Source organism: Podarcis melisellensis, assembly GCF_964234715.1.
Source record: "Podarcis melisellensis genome assembly, chromosome: 2".
NCBI classification, from domain to species: Eukaryota; Metazoa; Chordata; class Lepidosauria; order Squamata; family Lacertidae; genus Podarcis; species Podarcis melisellensis.
In genome coordinates, this window is record NC_138529.1 from 61,447,758 (window position 1) to 61,465,015 (window position 17,258).

The 17,258-nt window shown below is 45.0% G+C and overlaps 2 protein-coding genes and 1 long non-coding RNA gene across 3 annotated transcripts in view; 1 reads left to right on the top strand and 2 right to left on the bottom strand.

Annotated features, from left to right (window-relative positions):
• The window catches only part of TCOF1 (treacle ribosome biogenesis factor 1), a 45,336-nt gene extending 36,244 nt beyond the window's left edge, over positions 1-9,092 (top strand). The window contains exons 15-18 of the mRNA XM_081896886.1: positions 439-963; positions 3,683-3,753; positions 5,789-5,822; positions 7,197-9,092. Of these exons, the coding sequence (XP_081753012.1) occupies positions 439-963; positions 3,683-3,753; positions 5,789-5,818 (626 nt within the window). The 3' untranslated portion in view covers positions 5,819-5,822; positions 7,197-9,092. The remainder of the gene's footprint in view (positions 1-438; positions 964-3,682; positions 3,754-5,788; positions 5,823-7,196) is intronic.
• Positions 8,037-17,258, bottom strand: part of LOC309361859 — a 157,143-nt gene continuing 147,921 nt past the window's right edge. Inside the window, exon 2 of the long non-coding RNA XR_014164672.1 lies at positions 8,037-8,443. This is a non-coding gene — a long non-coding RNA (uncharacterized lncRNA). The remainder of the gene's footprint in view (positions 8,444-17,258) is intronic.
• The window catches only part of CD74 (CD74 molecule), a 28,776-nt gene continuing 19,554 nt past the window's right edge, over positions 8,037-17,258 (bottom strand). The window contains exons 6-9 of the mRNA XM_081897052.1: positions 16,403-16,472; positions 12,481-12,672; positions 10,511-10,596; positions 8,037-9,432 (exon numbers count right to left, since the gene is read on the bottom strand). Coding sequence (XP_081753178.1) covers positions 10,520-10,596; positions 12,481-12,672; positions 16,403-16,472 — 339 coding nt within the window. The 3' untranslated portion in view covers positions 8,037-9,432; positions 10,511-10,519. The remainder of the gene's footprint in view (positions 9,433-10,510; positions 10,597-12,480; positions 12,673-16,402; positions 16,473-17,258) is intronic.

Sequence of the window (17,258 nt, forward strand, 5' to 3'; positions counted from 1 at the left end):
GTTTGGAGGGTGATAAATCGCAATGTTGAAAACCCAACATTGCCCAGCCCTACCTTGGATTTAGGCGAAAAGGAGACATAAAGCTGGGTGTCATCAGCATAGTGGTGACACAAAAGCCCGAAACTCTGGATGATATCTGCCAGCAGTTTAATATAAATGTTAAATAGCATGAGGGACAGAACCCTGAGGGACCACAGGCCAAAGGCTAAGGCTTCAAAGAGTCCTCCAGCACCACTTTCTGGCTTCGCCCCTCCACAAGTTGGGCCTTTTTCTCCTGCTGTTAAACATTCAACGCGAAGCTTGGTTCCTAATTTGGTGCCTCCCATGAGCCGCAGTGCTTTGGAAGTAGGAGGCATTGGAGAGGCATAAGCTTCTCGCTAGCTAGTAAGGCTGTCAAGAGCACTTGAGTCACTCTCTCTTTCAATTATGTTCCCACAGAGATTGGCCCATTACCATCTTCTGGAAAGGAAGTGGCAAAGACCAAGGGGGCTAAGGGGGCCGCAGCAAGGAAAAAAGGAGCGGGAAGCGTCGGCTCCAAAGCCGCCTCTGCAAAGAAAGCTGCCGCAAAGGCTCAGAGCAACGGCAGCACCAAAAGGAATCCCGCAGGGCAGTTGCCACTCACCCTGCTGGCCAGCACCCAGACCGCACGAGTTGGCTCGGAGGAGGCCGCAGCCCAAGCTCCTGGTGCAGCCGCCCAGGGAGAGCCCCAAGCCACCCCTCTTGCGGCAGTCAAGCGTCCCAAAACAACCAAATCTTCCAAGGCTGGGGCAAAAGAGAAGCCGTCCAAGAAGCGAAAGCTGGCAGCTGGGGATGCTGGCCTGGGCGAGCCGAAGGGAAAGAAGCTGAAAACAAAGAGTGGCGTAGAGGTGCCGAAAAAGCTGAAGAAGAAGAAGAAAGACAAGTCTTCAACCGGCAGCGAAACACCAAAGAAAAAAGGCAGCAAAGAGAAGAAAGCTGATAAGAGTAAGAGCATCACACACACACACACACACACAAAAACACACCATACAATCCCAGGTGTCCTTTGCCCTATTCAGCACACTCTGCTGCCCCCAGATGGGCTCGTGCGGTATTGCTAGCTGGCAAGAAAGCTTAGTGTGCGTTTATGTTAGTAAGCAAAGGATGCAAGATTTCAGACCGGCAGGTTTCTCTGCAGAAGACCGTCTGTTCAGCGGGCTTTGGATAGGCTTCTCTATCCTGGTGCCTTCCAGAAGCTTTGGACTATAAAAGTCCTGTTATCCCTGACCACTGACCATGCTAACCTAGGCTGATGGGACTCAGGAGTCCAGCAAATCTGGAGGTCACCAAGCTGCAGCTGCCTGCCCTTCTCTACCCTTCTGCCAAGCTACACAGAAGGCTGACTCTGAATCCTGTGTTCAGAGAGTCTCGAAAAACACGATCCCAACTTTTCATCCTTCTGTTTCCCCTAAGCCTATGTGGGTCCCCTGTTGTTGTGGATGCACCCATTTGATTCAGTCTCTATTCAGGTGCTCTGCTTCTGGGTCAAACAGCGGGGGCAGGGCTGTGTCACAGGTTCTGAGTAATCCTTCCACGTGGTGCCCGTCCAAGCAGGGAAGATAGGGGGGCTTTCATGTGTGGAGCTGCACGCAGCCTTCTTACAGACACCAGCCCTATACAATATCAGAGGAAAGAGCTACTCTGGGTTTTGATTTAATGCAGAAGTAGAGCATCTGAATAGGGCCTGCTGTTGTATTGTCCCTATTTTGTTCCGATACATTGCATAGCAAGCTGCTTTGGTGGTGGTTTAACAGAAAAAGCAGGGTATGAAAAATAAATCTTAAACTTAGGACCAGCTTGATGTGCCTTATCCTCATATAAATTGGTCCGTCAAGCTGGGCTCCCTTTGCTCCCTGTTGCCTCCCAAACAATGCAGTCGTGTGGCTGGAGTTTCTTTGCTGCCAGTGAATAAGCTGGCTGCTTTAGTCAGCAAAGCTCTTCCAACTTAAGGCCGTGGCTGTGCTTGTAAGGGATTTCTGCCGTGCAATTTGGAGCAGCAAGGACCATTTTCTGCAAATACAGGAAAGGGCAGAAGCTATATGCAGGTATGTCCCATAAGAAGAGCAGCCCTTGCTGTTGTGGTGTTTTTGCACATTCCACTTGTGTGCATGCACTCTCACCCCCAGCTCTATTCCCGCCCCCCTCATTTTGCTGGTCCTGGCAAGGCAGGGGGAAGAGGAGAAGTTCCCGCTATTAAATGGCCAGGCATCTGTGTGGCCCCACTGAGCTAGGGAACAGCCTTCTGTCCTACATAGGGAAGGGTCTGTTTTTAAAAACAAATGGAAAAGTACCATCCCAGTTCCATGCATTAGATTCACAGGAGGAATGAAATTCAGTTGCAAGGGCTGCTAGTTCTTGTGACATTTAGCAGTAATTGAGCAAGCCATGGATATCTGTGCTGATGACTCTACAGTATTAAAGCTGCCTTTAAGTGCTGAGAGCTGCTGTTACCACACAGAGAGAGTGGGGAGAGGATGGCTGTTAATCATTCTCTGTTAAAAGAGCAGCTCCAGCCTGTGTGAGGCGCCTGCTAAGATTTGGTACATTCCTGTTGCTAGTATACTTCCATAGTGATTTCTCTCTCGCTTTGCTGCTGCCTCACAAAGGGAAAGACTGTCCCAGCCCTCCTCCAGCAGAGGATGAGAAAGGGCAATGGGAGGGGAGATTTCTGACAAAGCTGAGTTACAGCTATATTGTTGGGGAAGGATGAGGCTGTGACTTAACATACGGTATATAGTTTTTGGAAAAATCAGCTATGCACGGATATATACATATGGCTGTGTTGATCCAGGCATTGGGCAAATGAATCACTAATGTAAAAAAGAATGGGGTGTCTGATACCTGTGCAAGGAATGTCTTCAGTTTCTCCCTCTATAAACCAGAGACATGACTGGAAAGTCATTTAATATATAAAGGCTTCTTATATGCCAGACTCACGTCTAAGTCATTGTGTGGGGGGGGGGGGGAGGCAATTATGCATGGGGTGAAAATCAAGGCAAGACCTTATATTGTAGCTTTTACTAAAGGTTTTGAAAAGGAACAATTTCTGTGATGCTATTATCTTAATTCCTGTGCAGCTGCCAATATTTCTGAACAGAATGCCACCTTGCCTCCACTCACAGAGCAGTCTAAATGTTATATCCCTGATCTTGTAAAGGGTCCCATATAGCAACAGGTGATCACCTAGTGCAGAGGTCGCCAACATTTTTTTACTGTTGGGGACAAAAAGCACACCCTGTAATCAAACACACACCATAACCATTCTGTTGGCTACAGCAGAATGCTTTTCTGACTAATGTCTACAGGTTTAAGTGAGTCCCTTGGGCATATTTGGACTTGTTTGATTTTAAGATTTAGGATTGATTTCTGTGGCTGAAGATTGGTAGCAAAATAGCTGACCATGTTGGGTTTTTCCAGAACATATTCAGACACCCATCCATCACCCAGCTGTAGTTTTTATTGTGCTTTATAAATATTCTTAGAAATAAATAAATGGCATGTTAAAAATATCACCATCATTGTCTGGAGAGACAATGGAGGAGTAGGCCTTTGGGGGTGAAGTCAAACCACTGGAAGGCTGCTTTTGTAAGCTGCTAGAGCATGTGTGTTTTGGTTTTTTAAAAAAGCATGTTCTTATTTTCTTTCTTGCATAATTGTTTTATAGAGAAAAAGAAGAGCAAAAAGCTGGAGTCTCTTACCGCAGATGGATCACAGAAGAAAAAGAAGAAAAAGAAGGTAACAGGACACTAGAGAACTTTTTTGGATGGGTAAACCTGTCTGTAAGCACTAGAACTTAATGGGGCTTGCTTCTGAGTAGACGTATACAGGATTGCTCCATCCGAGTTAGGTTGTTTGCATTTGAAGGGGCTCCAGGACTATGCTGTTTTTTCCAAAACCTAGGTGTGACTGCAGCCTAGGATACTTATGCAATTTGGTCTACATATTTCCAAAGTTGCTAGGAGACAGCCTTGTCAGAGGCATTCCTTAGCTTAAGGATTATATCCAGGGGGTGTAGAAACAGCAAACCCATATCAATGATGCAAATACAAGATTAAAGAATGCAGGTGACACCCCGCCCCATGTTAACAGTCTTGTCTGTCTTCTTAAATTTTGTTTTAGGGAGTGGCTTTATTTCCACCTATTTCCTTGTATCCATGAGAAGGAAGACCTATTGTCCATCTTACTGTACAGCTTGAAAACACTCTGAAAGTGAATTTTTCAGCTCAGTTTCTCTTTCCCCACCCTAGTTATGTGTGCATAGGGAACTTTTAACACTGGGGCACATTCACACGTGCATCCCTCCCTCCCAAATACAGTCATACCTTGGATCCCGAATGCCTTGTGAGTCAAACGTTTTGGCTCCCAAACGCCACAAACCCGGAAGTGAGCGTTCCGGTTTGTGAACTTTCTTTGGAACCTGAATGTCTGGCGCAGCTTCTTCGGCTTCCAATTGACTGCAGGAGCTTCCTGCAGCCAATCGGAAGCCGTGCCTTAGTTTCCGAATGTTTTGGAAGTCAAACAGACTTCTGGAACAGATTTTATTCAACTTCCAAGGTACGACTGTATATATGTACACATATACACATACAGGTGGATGCATATATTGTCTGTAACTATATTGTGTCCCTTGTGAGTGTTGTGAGGATCTTTTCACTTTGCTTATCTTGGAGTTTTTAACAAAAGTCAAGTACAATGGGATACAGTACTGTCTGTACATTGGGTTCATTTACTTGGTCCGAAACCACTTGCAAAATTATTCAGCTAGTTTCAGATAACTTGTCCTTGCCACATGAGTGAAAGACTGCCAATACTCTATTTCAGTAACTAGCTTTTTACTATTTTGCCGTATTCAAATCCGCGGTACATTCTAATACTGTAAGATGCTGTGCTGGCATGTGACGCCGCTCATAGGAAACTTGCATTGCAAGAAACTTTGGTTCCTCCTAAACTTCATTACCTCTAGGTTACGTGGCTGTGGGATGCATTTATCCCTCATGAAGCAATCCCTTTAAAAAAAGAGGCGGGGGGATCAGGGCTTTCCCGAGACATTTTGCCACTTGATGGCGTCCCCACCTCCCAATTCCATCTATAGAAGCCGATCTGATTGGCAGCTGGGGATTTCTTCAACACAAGTGGCAGGGTGGCTTTCACCACTATACCTGAGAGCAGCAGACTAGTTTAAGGGTCTTGAGGTGGGTGGTGTGACACACACGCAGTTCGGTTCAGCCTTGCATAGCAGTAGTTTTTCTTTTGCTTGGTTAACTAGGCTGTGAGGTGAAAGCCAGGCTAGAGCTACTTAATTCTTCTGACAGCATAGTATGAGTTATTGTGCTTCAACTGTTGCCCAGACTCTCCAGAATATGTGCCTGAACCGAGCACTTTGCCCTGACCTAACATAATTTCTTCAAGGGAATCTGAAATTTCCGTTAGTCCAAACAAGCTTGAGATTGACACCCTTCCCACCAACCCCAGAATTAAGTTTTGCACTGGAGCACTAAAGTTTTGAGATGCCCTTTCCCAGCATGCTTTGTGTTTCTTAAACAGAGAATTAAGTCTTATTTTGCCAGCATTTGAGTTTGGGAGCAGGAAAGATGGTTGCATGCGTGGCTGAGCCTAGGAAGAACTGGAAGGACCTGTTTCACCATCTGAAACTGGGTCTGTGTTCTCTGTACTGTGAAGGGAGCCAAGGACGTTGGAGGCAGTGCCAGTTCTTGGGGTGGTGGGGGCGTAAAAACAACAACAGACCTAAATTGTTCTGGATTTCTTTCAGAAAACTGGTGATCTTGAGGGAGCAGCATGAGCCGGTAAGTATCTTTTTAAAGTACTCTGCCAATTAGATCATGTCAAGTTGGCAAATTCCAATGGCTCTTTTTCTCTGGCTTGAGCCTTTTGAGAAATGACAATGAGAAATACTCTCATTCGAGGCAGCTGGCATGGGCGTAGCCAGGATTCATGTTCTTGGGGGCAGAACCTCAGTTAAGTACCGTATTTTTCGCTCCGCAAGACGCACCTGACCATAAGACGCACCTAGTTTTTAGAGGGGGAATGCAAGAAAAAAACTATTCTTTAAAGGGAGCGCTGAGCAGAGCCTGTATGCATCCCAGGCTCTGCTCAGCGCTCCCTTTCATGAGCCGTGTGGAGCGTGTGTGCGACGCTTACAGGCTTCTCCCTCCTCTGGGAAAAGCCTCCAAGAGCCACACACACGCTCCGCGCGGCTCTTTAAAGCGAGCGCTGCTCTTGGGGGCTTTTCCAGGAGGTGGGGGAAGGGACTGAGGGGCTAAGCTAGAAGCTAGAACAGCAAGAGGGAGCGCTGCACAGCGATCCCTCTTGCTGTTCTGGCTTCTGGGATAGCTGCGCAGCCTGCATTCGCTCCATAAGATGCACACACATTTTCCCTTACTTTTTAGAAGGGAAAAAGTGAGTCTTATAGAGCAAAAAATATGGTATTTTTATTGAGTTCTGGGAGGGCACCTGCGCCTTGCGCCCCCCACCTTGGCAGCTGGGCCTATTCCTTCCAGGATCACTTTTGGTTTAGAGGTATATGAAGATGATTCTGTTCTAGGTTTTTGGATTGTTTTTAATTGCATTTTTAATTTATGGCTTTAAATTCCTATCAAGAGCATAAACCAGCTTTCCCTAACCTGGCGCTCTCCGGATGTCAACGGGCTCCCAACTCCTATCAGCTTTGCCAATGGCCAGACTTTATGGGAATTGCCCGGACATCTGGAGAGCACTAGGTTTCGGGAAACTGGCATAAAGCCATTTAGAACTCCGAAAAGGATTTAACGCAGTTCCATAGTGATAGCAGTTTTATAGTGGGTTAGGCTCTCGATGAGAATTGGCATTAAAAATGTGTTATCTGAAGGAGTTTTATTTTGGAATGTGTCAGGCCTGAAATAAATCGTATCTTCAAGTACCTCGAGTTCTTTCATCTTTTTTCCTCCTCTGCAAAAGTCAAATAGCTCTAGGGTGGAGCTGGGTCATTGGTGTTTTCTGGTGGTTGGTAGCAGTGATAGTACCTCATTAACACAAGGGTGAGAAAAGATGCTTGTGATGCATTTGAAAAATTATTTTCCTACTTATTGACAAATCTGTCATTGGCAGAATTTCCATCCTTTGCAGTAGTTTTTTATTTTTAATGTGTTCTTTCTTTCTCTTTCTCTCTCCCTCTCCTGTAGTGGCTTAAAGCACAAAGTAAAGAATAAAAATATGCTGGGAGCATTCAAGGGAAAGAAACTGTTTGTTTATATTTTTAAAGAAAAGAAAATGGGAATGTCAAAGACTTGATTCCAGTATTTATAACTATTTTTAACTGTGACTTTTAGAGCTAAGCATTGCTAACAGTTGATCTGGCTATTTGCTTGGGAATAAGACATGCCCCGATTGCTTGGCCAATGGAGAAGATGCAGCTACTGTAACTGACGGAATGTGAGGAAGACAAACACCTTTGATTATTCAATCCTGAATCCAGCAATTACTTTTACGGCTATCTCTACTTCCTCCTTCACCCCATCCCAACCCTTAAGAGTTATATTTTTTAAAGGAAAAGATCGCCTCCCCCTCTTTTCATACTACATTAAAGGAAGAAGTTTTATGTCTCTGCAATGTCCATCCAGAAATTGTGTTCAATATGTACAAAACCCTGTTGATTCTAGGTTGGCTTTTTCTCTTGTACTTTTCTCTCCCTCTCTTTCTTTTTTTAAATAATAGTATACAATAAAACCATAGTAACTGGGAAAAGCACGTGTGTGTTACTTGGAAACTGAAAATGTGTAATTCTCTTGGCTGCAGCTAAACAATTCCGAAGGATTTGGTCAGCTGCACACAGCTGTCATGTTGTGTTGAACCGGCTCATCTCTTTGTGGTTTGTTTGGTTCTTAGAGAGAGCCAAGCTTCCAGCCCTCATGGTTTTCACAGGGAGGTTTATGGAAATGTATGTTCCATTTCTCTCCCTTTGGTTGTTAACCAGCTAATTGGAGTCTTCCCTCAGTCATCCACCTCAATGGACAAGAGCCCCGTTTTAGTGGGTTATCCTTTATTTTTTAAAACTTTACAAAGATTTACACTTAAAAACATATTTGAGTTCACTAATAAAGCAATGATCATATATTCAAAGGGTATAATTAATATGTCATAAGCGTGGGTGCTCATCTATCACTGATATATATCCACTCTGCTGGCTTGCTTGTGTAATTGAAGAAACATTCACTTATATTTGCTTTGGATGCGGGAGAAGCCTGTTCTCTGCCCAGATAGATTGATATAGCCTTACCTACAATTCCAGTATTCTCTTGCTAGAAACTCTACTAAAGCAAGTTCTAGGGCTATGCTAGTAAATGCAAAGGGTACACAACCAACTCCTTACGGTACAGCATTTGGGGTTTGAGGATTCACAACTATATTTAAACCTTACATAAGGTAATGCCTCCGTTCCTCTAGACCACCAGGACCCTGGTTCCCATCAGCCCCAGTCAGCATGACTCAGGATGACGGCTGTTCATATCCCTATATGTAAAGAACATTCAATAATTTCCCTTTAAAAAGCATGAACTCAGGGCAAAAAGGAGAAATGGGCTAAGAGGAAGGCACGTTTGGCAAACCCTCACCGTGATCGATTCCTGCCTGGAAACCTATGTCCTCACTGTGGAAGGACATGTGGATCCAGAATTGGTTTCCACAGTCACTTACGGACTCAATGTTAAGACTGTGTTCATGGAAGGCAACCTTACTTGGCTATGAGTGATCACCAAAGAAGAAAGATGCAAAGAACAAATAAATGAAGGGTTCAGTAGAAATCTTCTACCTCTTGTAAGACTTATCTAAAATCAGGAGGAGTCAAATGGGGAAAGAGTAAGGTGAATTAAACATAGAGTAATAAACCTTTGAAGAATATATTTGGAAAACAATGTTATATTCTCCCCCCAGCCCCCCCCCCATTTGAGGAAAACAGATATTTCATTGCAGAAGATGTGCTCACTGTCTCAGAATCCTATTGTTATTCACATACATTCAGTAAATGTTCCCCTATTCATGGAGCCTGATTAGCCACAAGAATCACTGCAGGGTTTATTCAGGGGGGAGAAAGATCCTCTCTGCATGAGCTGAATAATTGAGGAAAACATCACCCTTTCTTGCTTGAAGCATTTTGCTGCTAAAGCTGTGGTTGTACAAGGGTTACTTCTCTAAAAAGGCAATTCAGGGCTCAGCTCAGCAAGCTATTATATTTAATCAACCTACTTTTCCCTCCTCCATTAAGGATAATGCTTAAGCCTAGGAATTTTAGAAGTGGTTGCGGCTAACATAATTCAGGAAATCAATACAGAAGCAAAAAACGAGAGCAAACTGGAGAAGATAAGCTGGGCTTCTTGAGCTGATGCAGCTGGTGCTACTGCCTGCCTTGTTTGCTTGGCATTCCTAAAGAAAGAAGAGAGATGAGAAAGGTGTGTCAAGCCCCAGAAATGTTTCCTAGTAATACAGAGGCAGAAATTGATGGAAAGTACAAAAAAAGCCAACCCACACAGAACTTGTGTTGTTCTGCCCCTTAAAGTTAATGGTGCCTTTAATTGTTAGGCCTTGAGGTAGGGAGGTATCCTAATTTGGCTTGTATACCTATCGTTCTCCACATGCACCCCCCCCCAAAACCCACTCTGCCTTTGACACCTAGAGAATATCTGTATTTCAGGCTTTAAAAAAAGATAGGCAGAGGCTGGATGTGCCACTATCTGCACATAGAAGGCCTTGGCAACCGCAGGAACTGTGTGGCCCATTCAATCTGTAAGGTAAAGGTAAAGGGACCCCTGACCATTAGGTCCAGTCATGGCCAACTCTGGGGTTGTGGCGCTCATCTCGCTTTATTGGCCGAGGGAGCCGGCGTACAGCTTCCAGGTCATGTGGCCAGCATGACTAAGCCGCTTCTGGCGAACCAGAGCAGCACACGGAAAGGCCATTTACCTTCCCGTTGGAGCGGTGCCTATTTATCTACTTGCACTTTGACATGCTTTTGAACTGCTAGGTTGGCAGGTGCTGGGACCGAGCAATGGGCACTCACCCTGTTGTGGGGATTAGAACTGCCGACCTGATCGGCAAGTCCTAGGCTCTGTGGTTTCACCCACAGTGCCACCTGCATCCCTATTCAATCTGTACAGACTGTTTAAAAAAGGCACCTAAGTTTAAAAACAAAGTACTTGGCTTGCTCTCTTGTGTATGTGGCTGAGAACACCAGCACCGAAATGAAAGGTGCCTTCAAGGTGAACTCCTAGGCTCTCCTGAACTAAGCCAGCTACTTTCAGGGAGGAAAAGGCTCCTGCCATGAAGACTGTATGCTCCCTCCAGGATCAGAGGCACCATGCCTCTGATTTGCCAGTCACTGGGAACAACAGAGATGATCCTCATCTCCTGCTTGTGGGCTCCCTATGGACATCAGGTTGGCCACTATGGGGGGAAAGCAATGGTGGGCTTAGATAGGTTTGAGCCAGCAAAATTCTTAAGTTACCTCAATCATTTAGTTACTGAAGCTCAGCTGGGAAGCTGTCACATTCTCAGTATCACCAGCTGTCACGTTCACCAGTTGCCCTTTTCCTGGAAAAGGGAGGAGGAGAGAGAGATTAGCACTTTCCAATGCCCTAAGATATCCTCTTGTTTCCACATCACCTTTAGGATGCTTCCTACCAGTTTGTGCTTTCTCATGTTCAGCCAGCAGCACAATCGTTTGTTTTTCATCTACCTTATTATTATTTTTAGTAATACACAAAATTATTAACATTTGGCCATATTATTTTCCACTGCCTGTAGACAGAAAGGTTATTTGAAATCTGACAAATGGGCACTGAGCGATTTGTATCTTTGGTCCATTCAACAACGCAAAGTTGTGTACTTATTGGCAGGTAGGTATATATGGGATGCGGGTGGCGCTGTGGGTTAAACCACAGAGCCTAGGACTTGCCGATCAGAAGGTTGGCAGTTCGAATCCCTGCGACGGGGTGAGTGCCCATTGCTCGGTCCCTGCTCCTGCCAACCTAGCAGTTTGAAAGCACGTCAAAGTGCAAGTAGATAAATAGATACCGCTCCAGCGGGGAGGTAAACAGCATTTCCGTGTGCTGCTCTGGTTTGCCAGAAGCGGCTTAGTCATGCTGGCCACATGTCCCGGAAGCTGTACACTGGCTCCCTCGGCCAATAAAGTGAGATGAGCGCCGCAACCCCAGAGTCTGGACTGGCCATGAGTGGACCTAACAGTCAGGGGTCCTTTAGGTATATATTGGTTTTATGATTTTTGAGAGGCACTGTCCCTCTGAATGCAAGTTGAATGGAATCACCATTAGGGAGATTGCTGTTCTACTCAGATTCTACTTAGGCATCTGGTTGGCCACTCTGAGAACAGGGTGCTGGGCTAGATCTGCCATTGGCCTCATCCAGCAGAGCTCTTATTATGTTCTTAAGATTTAAGTTTTTTTCTGCATAGGCTGTGACTAATTCCAATATTTTTTTTCCTGGTTTTTTTTCATTTGACTAATTCCAAGTTTTGTTTTGTTTCTTGAGAATGTGTTAGATTGGCATAATGATAATGACACAAATGAAGATGTTGGGTTTTCTGAGATTTCTATGCGCTGTAAGGTCATAATGTTTTAAATGATTTGCCATGGCTGTTGCATTTGCTTGTTACATTTGGAAAAAGCTTACTCAGGGGCAGATATCAGGTAGAAATCTGAAGCGCAAAGATAGGGGAAACCTCCTTAACTGTTCACAACAGTCTTCCCACTTTCTTGATGTGGCTGGTGGTGGTGGTGGTAAGAGAATGACATAAGTTCAGTCATCAAGCAGGACTAAGTGCAACCAACAAGGCTATTTTTTCACATCAAGTTGCCTCGTAATATTGACCAAACACCATCCCCATGGTGAAGCCACAAGGAACATAAGACACATACATGCAGAAATCAAAGTGGGTTTATCTTCCAAGTAAGGAAAAACAATGTGAATTTGGAAGCAACAAGTATTGGCTCCACAACCAGATGCCCCAAATCCTGCCACCAAAGTATTTTGTGCAAAATTGCTCTAACTTCACTGCCTATGTAATAAGAGCTTCTCGGGAAAGTCTGGCATGGTGGATGTGGAAAGTAGTCAATGTGGTTCACACACAGTTGTGACTCTTGGGAATCGCAGCACCCCAGCCCACCCTGCCTATATCTCCAAAAAAACTCCACTGCCTGACTTCATCTCTTCTATTTAGAAAAAGGAAAGAACACCGTTACAGCTGCAACAATGGCTGTTGCACTGCAAACACTCTGGCTGTGTTTAGGACTCAAGTCCAGGTGGGGGTGGGGGTGGGGAGACTCATTAGCTCCTAGGACTTGGGCCATTAAGATGTTGCTCCCTAACTCTAGACAATCCAGTTTATTCAAGAATATAAAGGACATCTGCTTGCTTATTAACTCCTTTCCCCCTTGATAGGAAACAGAAGCTCTTTACCAGTGCAGTCCAGTGGCCCACGGACTTTAGTAGTGCCCTCAACCATGGTGCCATTTTTGTAGACGCACCAGCAAAAGCCAGTGCTACCATGGCATTGCTTAGGCAGATAGTCGCCATTTTCATCACACGTGGCACAGAATCTTCCCAGGTGGACACCCCGACCACATTCTTCTGTCTGGCACTTGGTTTTCACTTTAAACAAAACAAAAACAGAAACTTCAGTGTACAAAATTGACTGCCAGCTGCTAGCACTGCCCTTTGATGCAACTGTAACTACAACTGAACAGCTCCCTTGCCTTGCTTGAGACATATGGCTAAGTTCAGAGGTAAAGCTTTCCCTGCAATACAGCACTTCAGGTGGTAAGTTGGCACCAAATACTTGAATGCTCCCCACTTATAGAAAAATAGCACAGCTGGAAGCATTCCCCAGCTCCACAAAAGCAGCTTTGAAACTGAAAGTCCAGGAGAAACAATCCTTTTTGGTTTGGCTGAATGTATCAACTGCCACCTAATATGAGAAGAGGCTCTTTCATTGTGGCTGCACCATGGGAAAGTAAAGGGGGGATGTGAGGAAAGAATTGCTTTTTGTAACAATATGCCCGTTTAATTAGGACAGCTATTTTATTGGGATGGCTCCCAGGGAACCCATTTAGCCTAATGAGAGCAAATGCTAATGAGTACTGCTTAATGGAGGCAGTATTAATATAAATTCTGCTAATGGGAATGTGTCCGACCACTGCTGAGTGGCTAATTGGTATGAAAATCTCGGCTGCGGGCTTTTATTTCAGAAACAGCTGAAATCACAGAAGGAGGAATCATTCTTTTTTTTAAGCATTGCATTGGTGCCCAAATTTGGGACAGGAAAGTGGTTGGCCATGTCGGTGTCCAAATTCAAGACTGTGTGTCATTAATAAGGCTCTCCCTCTCTGTGTGTGTGACTGTTAAAATTGTTTCAGTAGGGTTTCCTTTTTCTTAAAAAAAATACTTGAAGTGGGCCTTAATTCAAACAACTGGTCTTCTTTCATCATGGGTGCATCATTTAGCTTAGATAATTGCAGTTTCAAATGAATTGCTCTTTGCCAATCACTCTTCCCAGGGGCAGACCGTGTTTTGCTTCTGCTGTGATGAGCGAAAAGAGGCTTTTTAAAAACCAGTGGTTCTATAACATGAAGACCTCGTTCATTGAATTGCAAGTCAGCAGAGAGCTCCCCTTTTGCAGCCACTGTTTCCTTTGAAGAGACAGCAAGTGGCTTTGGGCTCAAGCTGTGCTCTACATCAAGCATATTTCAGTAGTAAAATGGCCAGTATCACAACATGTCGAAACAGGTTTTTCACATCTTCTGCCAAGGAAGACATTCATTTTTTTGCTGTTTTCATTATTAGGTCCCTTAGTGTAGAACAGCAGCCAAGGCAATACAGAATTGGTTTAAAATGTAACAAGCAACTGTGCAGGATAAAGATGTTTCATACCTAGAAGTTGTTGTTGGAAGGCCTCTCTGAAATCCAGAGCTGCAGTGCCATTGTTGAGAGTGCCCTACTCTTGGCCCCATGAGTTTTCAATTGAGATAAAGAAGGAAACCTCACCCCAAAAAACCAAGGTCTGCACAGCAGATCTCTTACGACACAGAAGCTAGTAGGCTGGGCAATGTTCCTGCAGATAGACCATCCATATGGAAGCCAGCAGCTAAACAAGGCCCAGAAGCTAATGGAGGGAGCTAATGGAGGTGAGCCAACAGAAGTCAAATATGTTTCCATGTTTTGAGTACAAGGCAAAGTTAAGCACTTTTAAGTTGCGCTGATTATAAGGAAAGACATATACACCACAATCCTATACACACTCACCTGACAATAAGTCTGACTGAGCATCCTGGGAGTTACTTCTGAAGAGGCATATACATGATTATCGTATTAAGCACATTCCCAACTCTTCCCGTCACAGATTCATACTGGAAGGGACTTGGAGAGCACACAGCAGCTTACTGGAGACCCAGTGCTGTTCATGCATGCCCTTCTTTGTGGCATCCACAGGATGCCATCTTCATCAAAATGCCATTCCGTGATCTCACCCACCCTCTGGAAACAGTGGATGTGGATCAAACACCAACTGGATGCTGCACAGAAGTTGCACGCGTGAGCAGTGCCAAGTGCACAGTAAACAGCCGTGTGGAATCACTCTTGGAGTGCTTAGGTCTGCCGCTGAAAATAAGTGGTCCTGGCCAAGGAATTGCACCCAGGTGGGCAACGTTTTCTGGCAGCACCTTTCAGCAGCCTCCTTCAGCAGCTACGTTGTAGGGCTAAACCTTTGTGCCCAGCGTAGAAAGGCCAAGAAATAGTGAATGAACTGCAGCTGGAAGTGAGAATACTGGGCTTGGGTGGTCTTTGTGCTAAGGGTGAGCAGTCCTTTTTCCCCAGCCCAAAGCTTGCCAGGTTAATTGGAGCTACAAAGCTTTCCCCAACTAATTACTAGATTTACACTTGCAAATGAACCCCAGCTGGGAGAGCATTGCCTGTGAATGGCTCTCACACCCTGGTTTGCTTGAGGCTAGTGGGGCTGTGCATTGGGCTGGATCCAACCAACTGTGGGAGTTCTCAGGTTAATGCAAATTCACTGCTTCCCTCCCATCATTTCAACCCCCTGTGCCCCTGAAAAGTTGGATGAGATGTAGGATGGGAAATTGCAAGTGAAGAGGGAAGTCTGCAGAAATTGCAGGTGTCCCCTTGTATGAGAGGAAGGGCCTTCCACTCACATCCTTCAGATCCAAACCAATGCAAGGGACATGGAGCCGCCGGCACAAAGAGCAACACGGTGTTGAGTTCTCCACCACAAGCACACCTGTAACAGTTTCTAGCCACTTTGTGTCGTGATGTCTTCTTGCTGTGCATTACAGTGGTACCTTGGTTTATGAATTTAATCCGTTCCGGAAGTCCTTTCTTAAACCAAAGCGTTCTTAAACCAAGGCATGCTTTCCCATAGCAGCGGGGGACTCAATTTACAAATGGAACACACTCAACAGGAAGTGAAACATGTTCTGCTTCCAAGGCAAAGTTCACAAACTAAAACACCTACTTCCGGGTTTGCAGCATTCTTAATCCAAGTTGTTCATAAACTAAGCTGTTCTTAAACCAAGGTACCACTGTACTTCTGAGTTGGGGCTGTGTGGAAACATGTGGTGATGTATCACTGGTTAAGTGATGCTATGCGTTCAGGCCCAGTGCAAGCAATTGCCCAGGACAGGCACTGGCCAAGGACCCTAGAGGCCCAGAAGGACCCCCCACCAGGCCCAATCCTGTTGTGCTGCCTTGCTACTACTTCACTGGGCCTCTGGGAAGCCGTTTGAATGGTGGATGGGTGGTTGTGCTGCTTTTGAAGGGGAGCCAAGCTCTGCTCCTATCCATGATGACTATCTGCCATTTTAATTTACCCACAATATAAGGTGCCCCAGAACATACATCTATAAAACCGCCCACCAGTAGTGGTGTTGTCATTACCATGAAAGAAAAAGAAAAGGCACAGCTGCATTGGGAGGGTCTTTGGGGGGTGCATGGGTGGCACCATGTTATGGCCTCCATAAATTCTGGTGCCAGTCCTGTCCATGTTCCAAAATAAAGAAGGAGACCTCCACACAGGGCTATCATTTTCAGCAGCAGCTCAACATCCTGTATAATATCTCCTTCCACCCCCAAGTCATCAGCATACATTAACATTAGTCTTCTGGCATGCAGCAGAGCCCTTTCAGTCCCTCCTACAGAAATGTACTGTTTCTAGTACATTGGGAGTTTGTTTCACTTGATTTCCTGCATCTCTTTAGGATCTGAATCTGCAGCAAATGGAATGTTTTCTGTTGTGTTGTGATTTGAGCCCCTCAGAGAATTTGCGTCCATCACCCTTAGAATTCCTTTCAGTGCTACAGTCCTTGCATACCTTGTTCAGCTGGAATCTCATTCTTGGCCATTTGGAAGAGCAGCCACTTGTGCATCCAGGTTTCAAAAGACTGCAAGAGATCAAATGCAGTTAATAAAAGGCATCCCTATCCACAAATAAATAAATGTAAGTTAACCACTGTCTAATTGCCAAATGACAAGAAGAGAAGTTCACCATATGTTTCACTGCTGGGTGAACGCCACTGTACACTGCAGGAAAGGGCTTTGATATAGTTCAGCCAATTTTAACTACACTAATAAACCTGAGGCTTTGTTGGCATAATTAACAGAGGTCCAGCGCTGTGGTCCCTTCACGGAAGAACTCCCTGCTGCCAGTTCCCAAATATAGTTCCTAGAATCTCAGGCATTTAGCAAGTTTAACTGAGGCCTATTTAAATCCCACACATGAACAACTCAAAACACTAGATAGCAGTCAAGAGCAAAATAGGAAGCATTGCAAGTGACAATGGATACTTGTATTGTACTCTCTTCCACCCCCATCATTCTGCCCGGACGCTGAGGTCCAGCGCCAAGGGCCTTCTGGCGGTTCCCTCATTGCGAGAAGCAAAGCTACAGGGAACCAGGCAGAGGGCCTTCTCGGTAGTGGCGCCCACCCTGTGGAACGCCCTTCCAGCAGATGTCAAAGTGATAAACAACTACCTGACATTCAGAAGACATCTTAAGGCAGCCCTGTTCAGGGAAGTTTTTAATGTGTGATATTTTATTGTATTTTTGGTTTTTATGGAAGCCGCCCAGAGTGGCTGGGGAGGCCCAGCCAGATGGGCGGGGTATAAATAATAAATTATTATTATTATTATTATTATTATTATTATTATTATTATTATTCCTGAGCACAA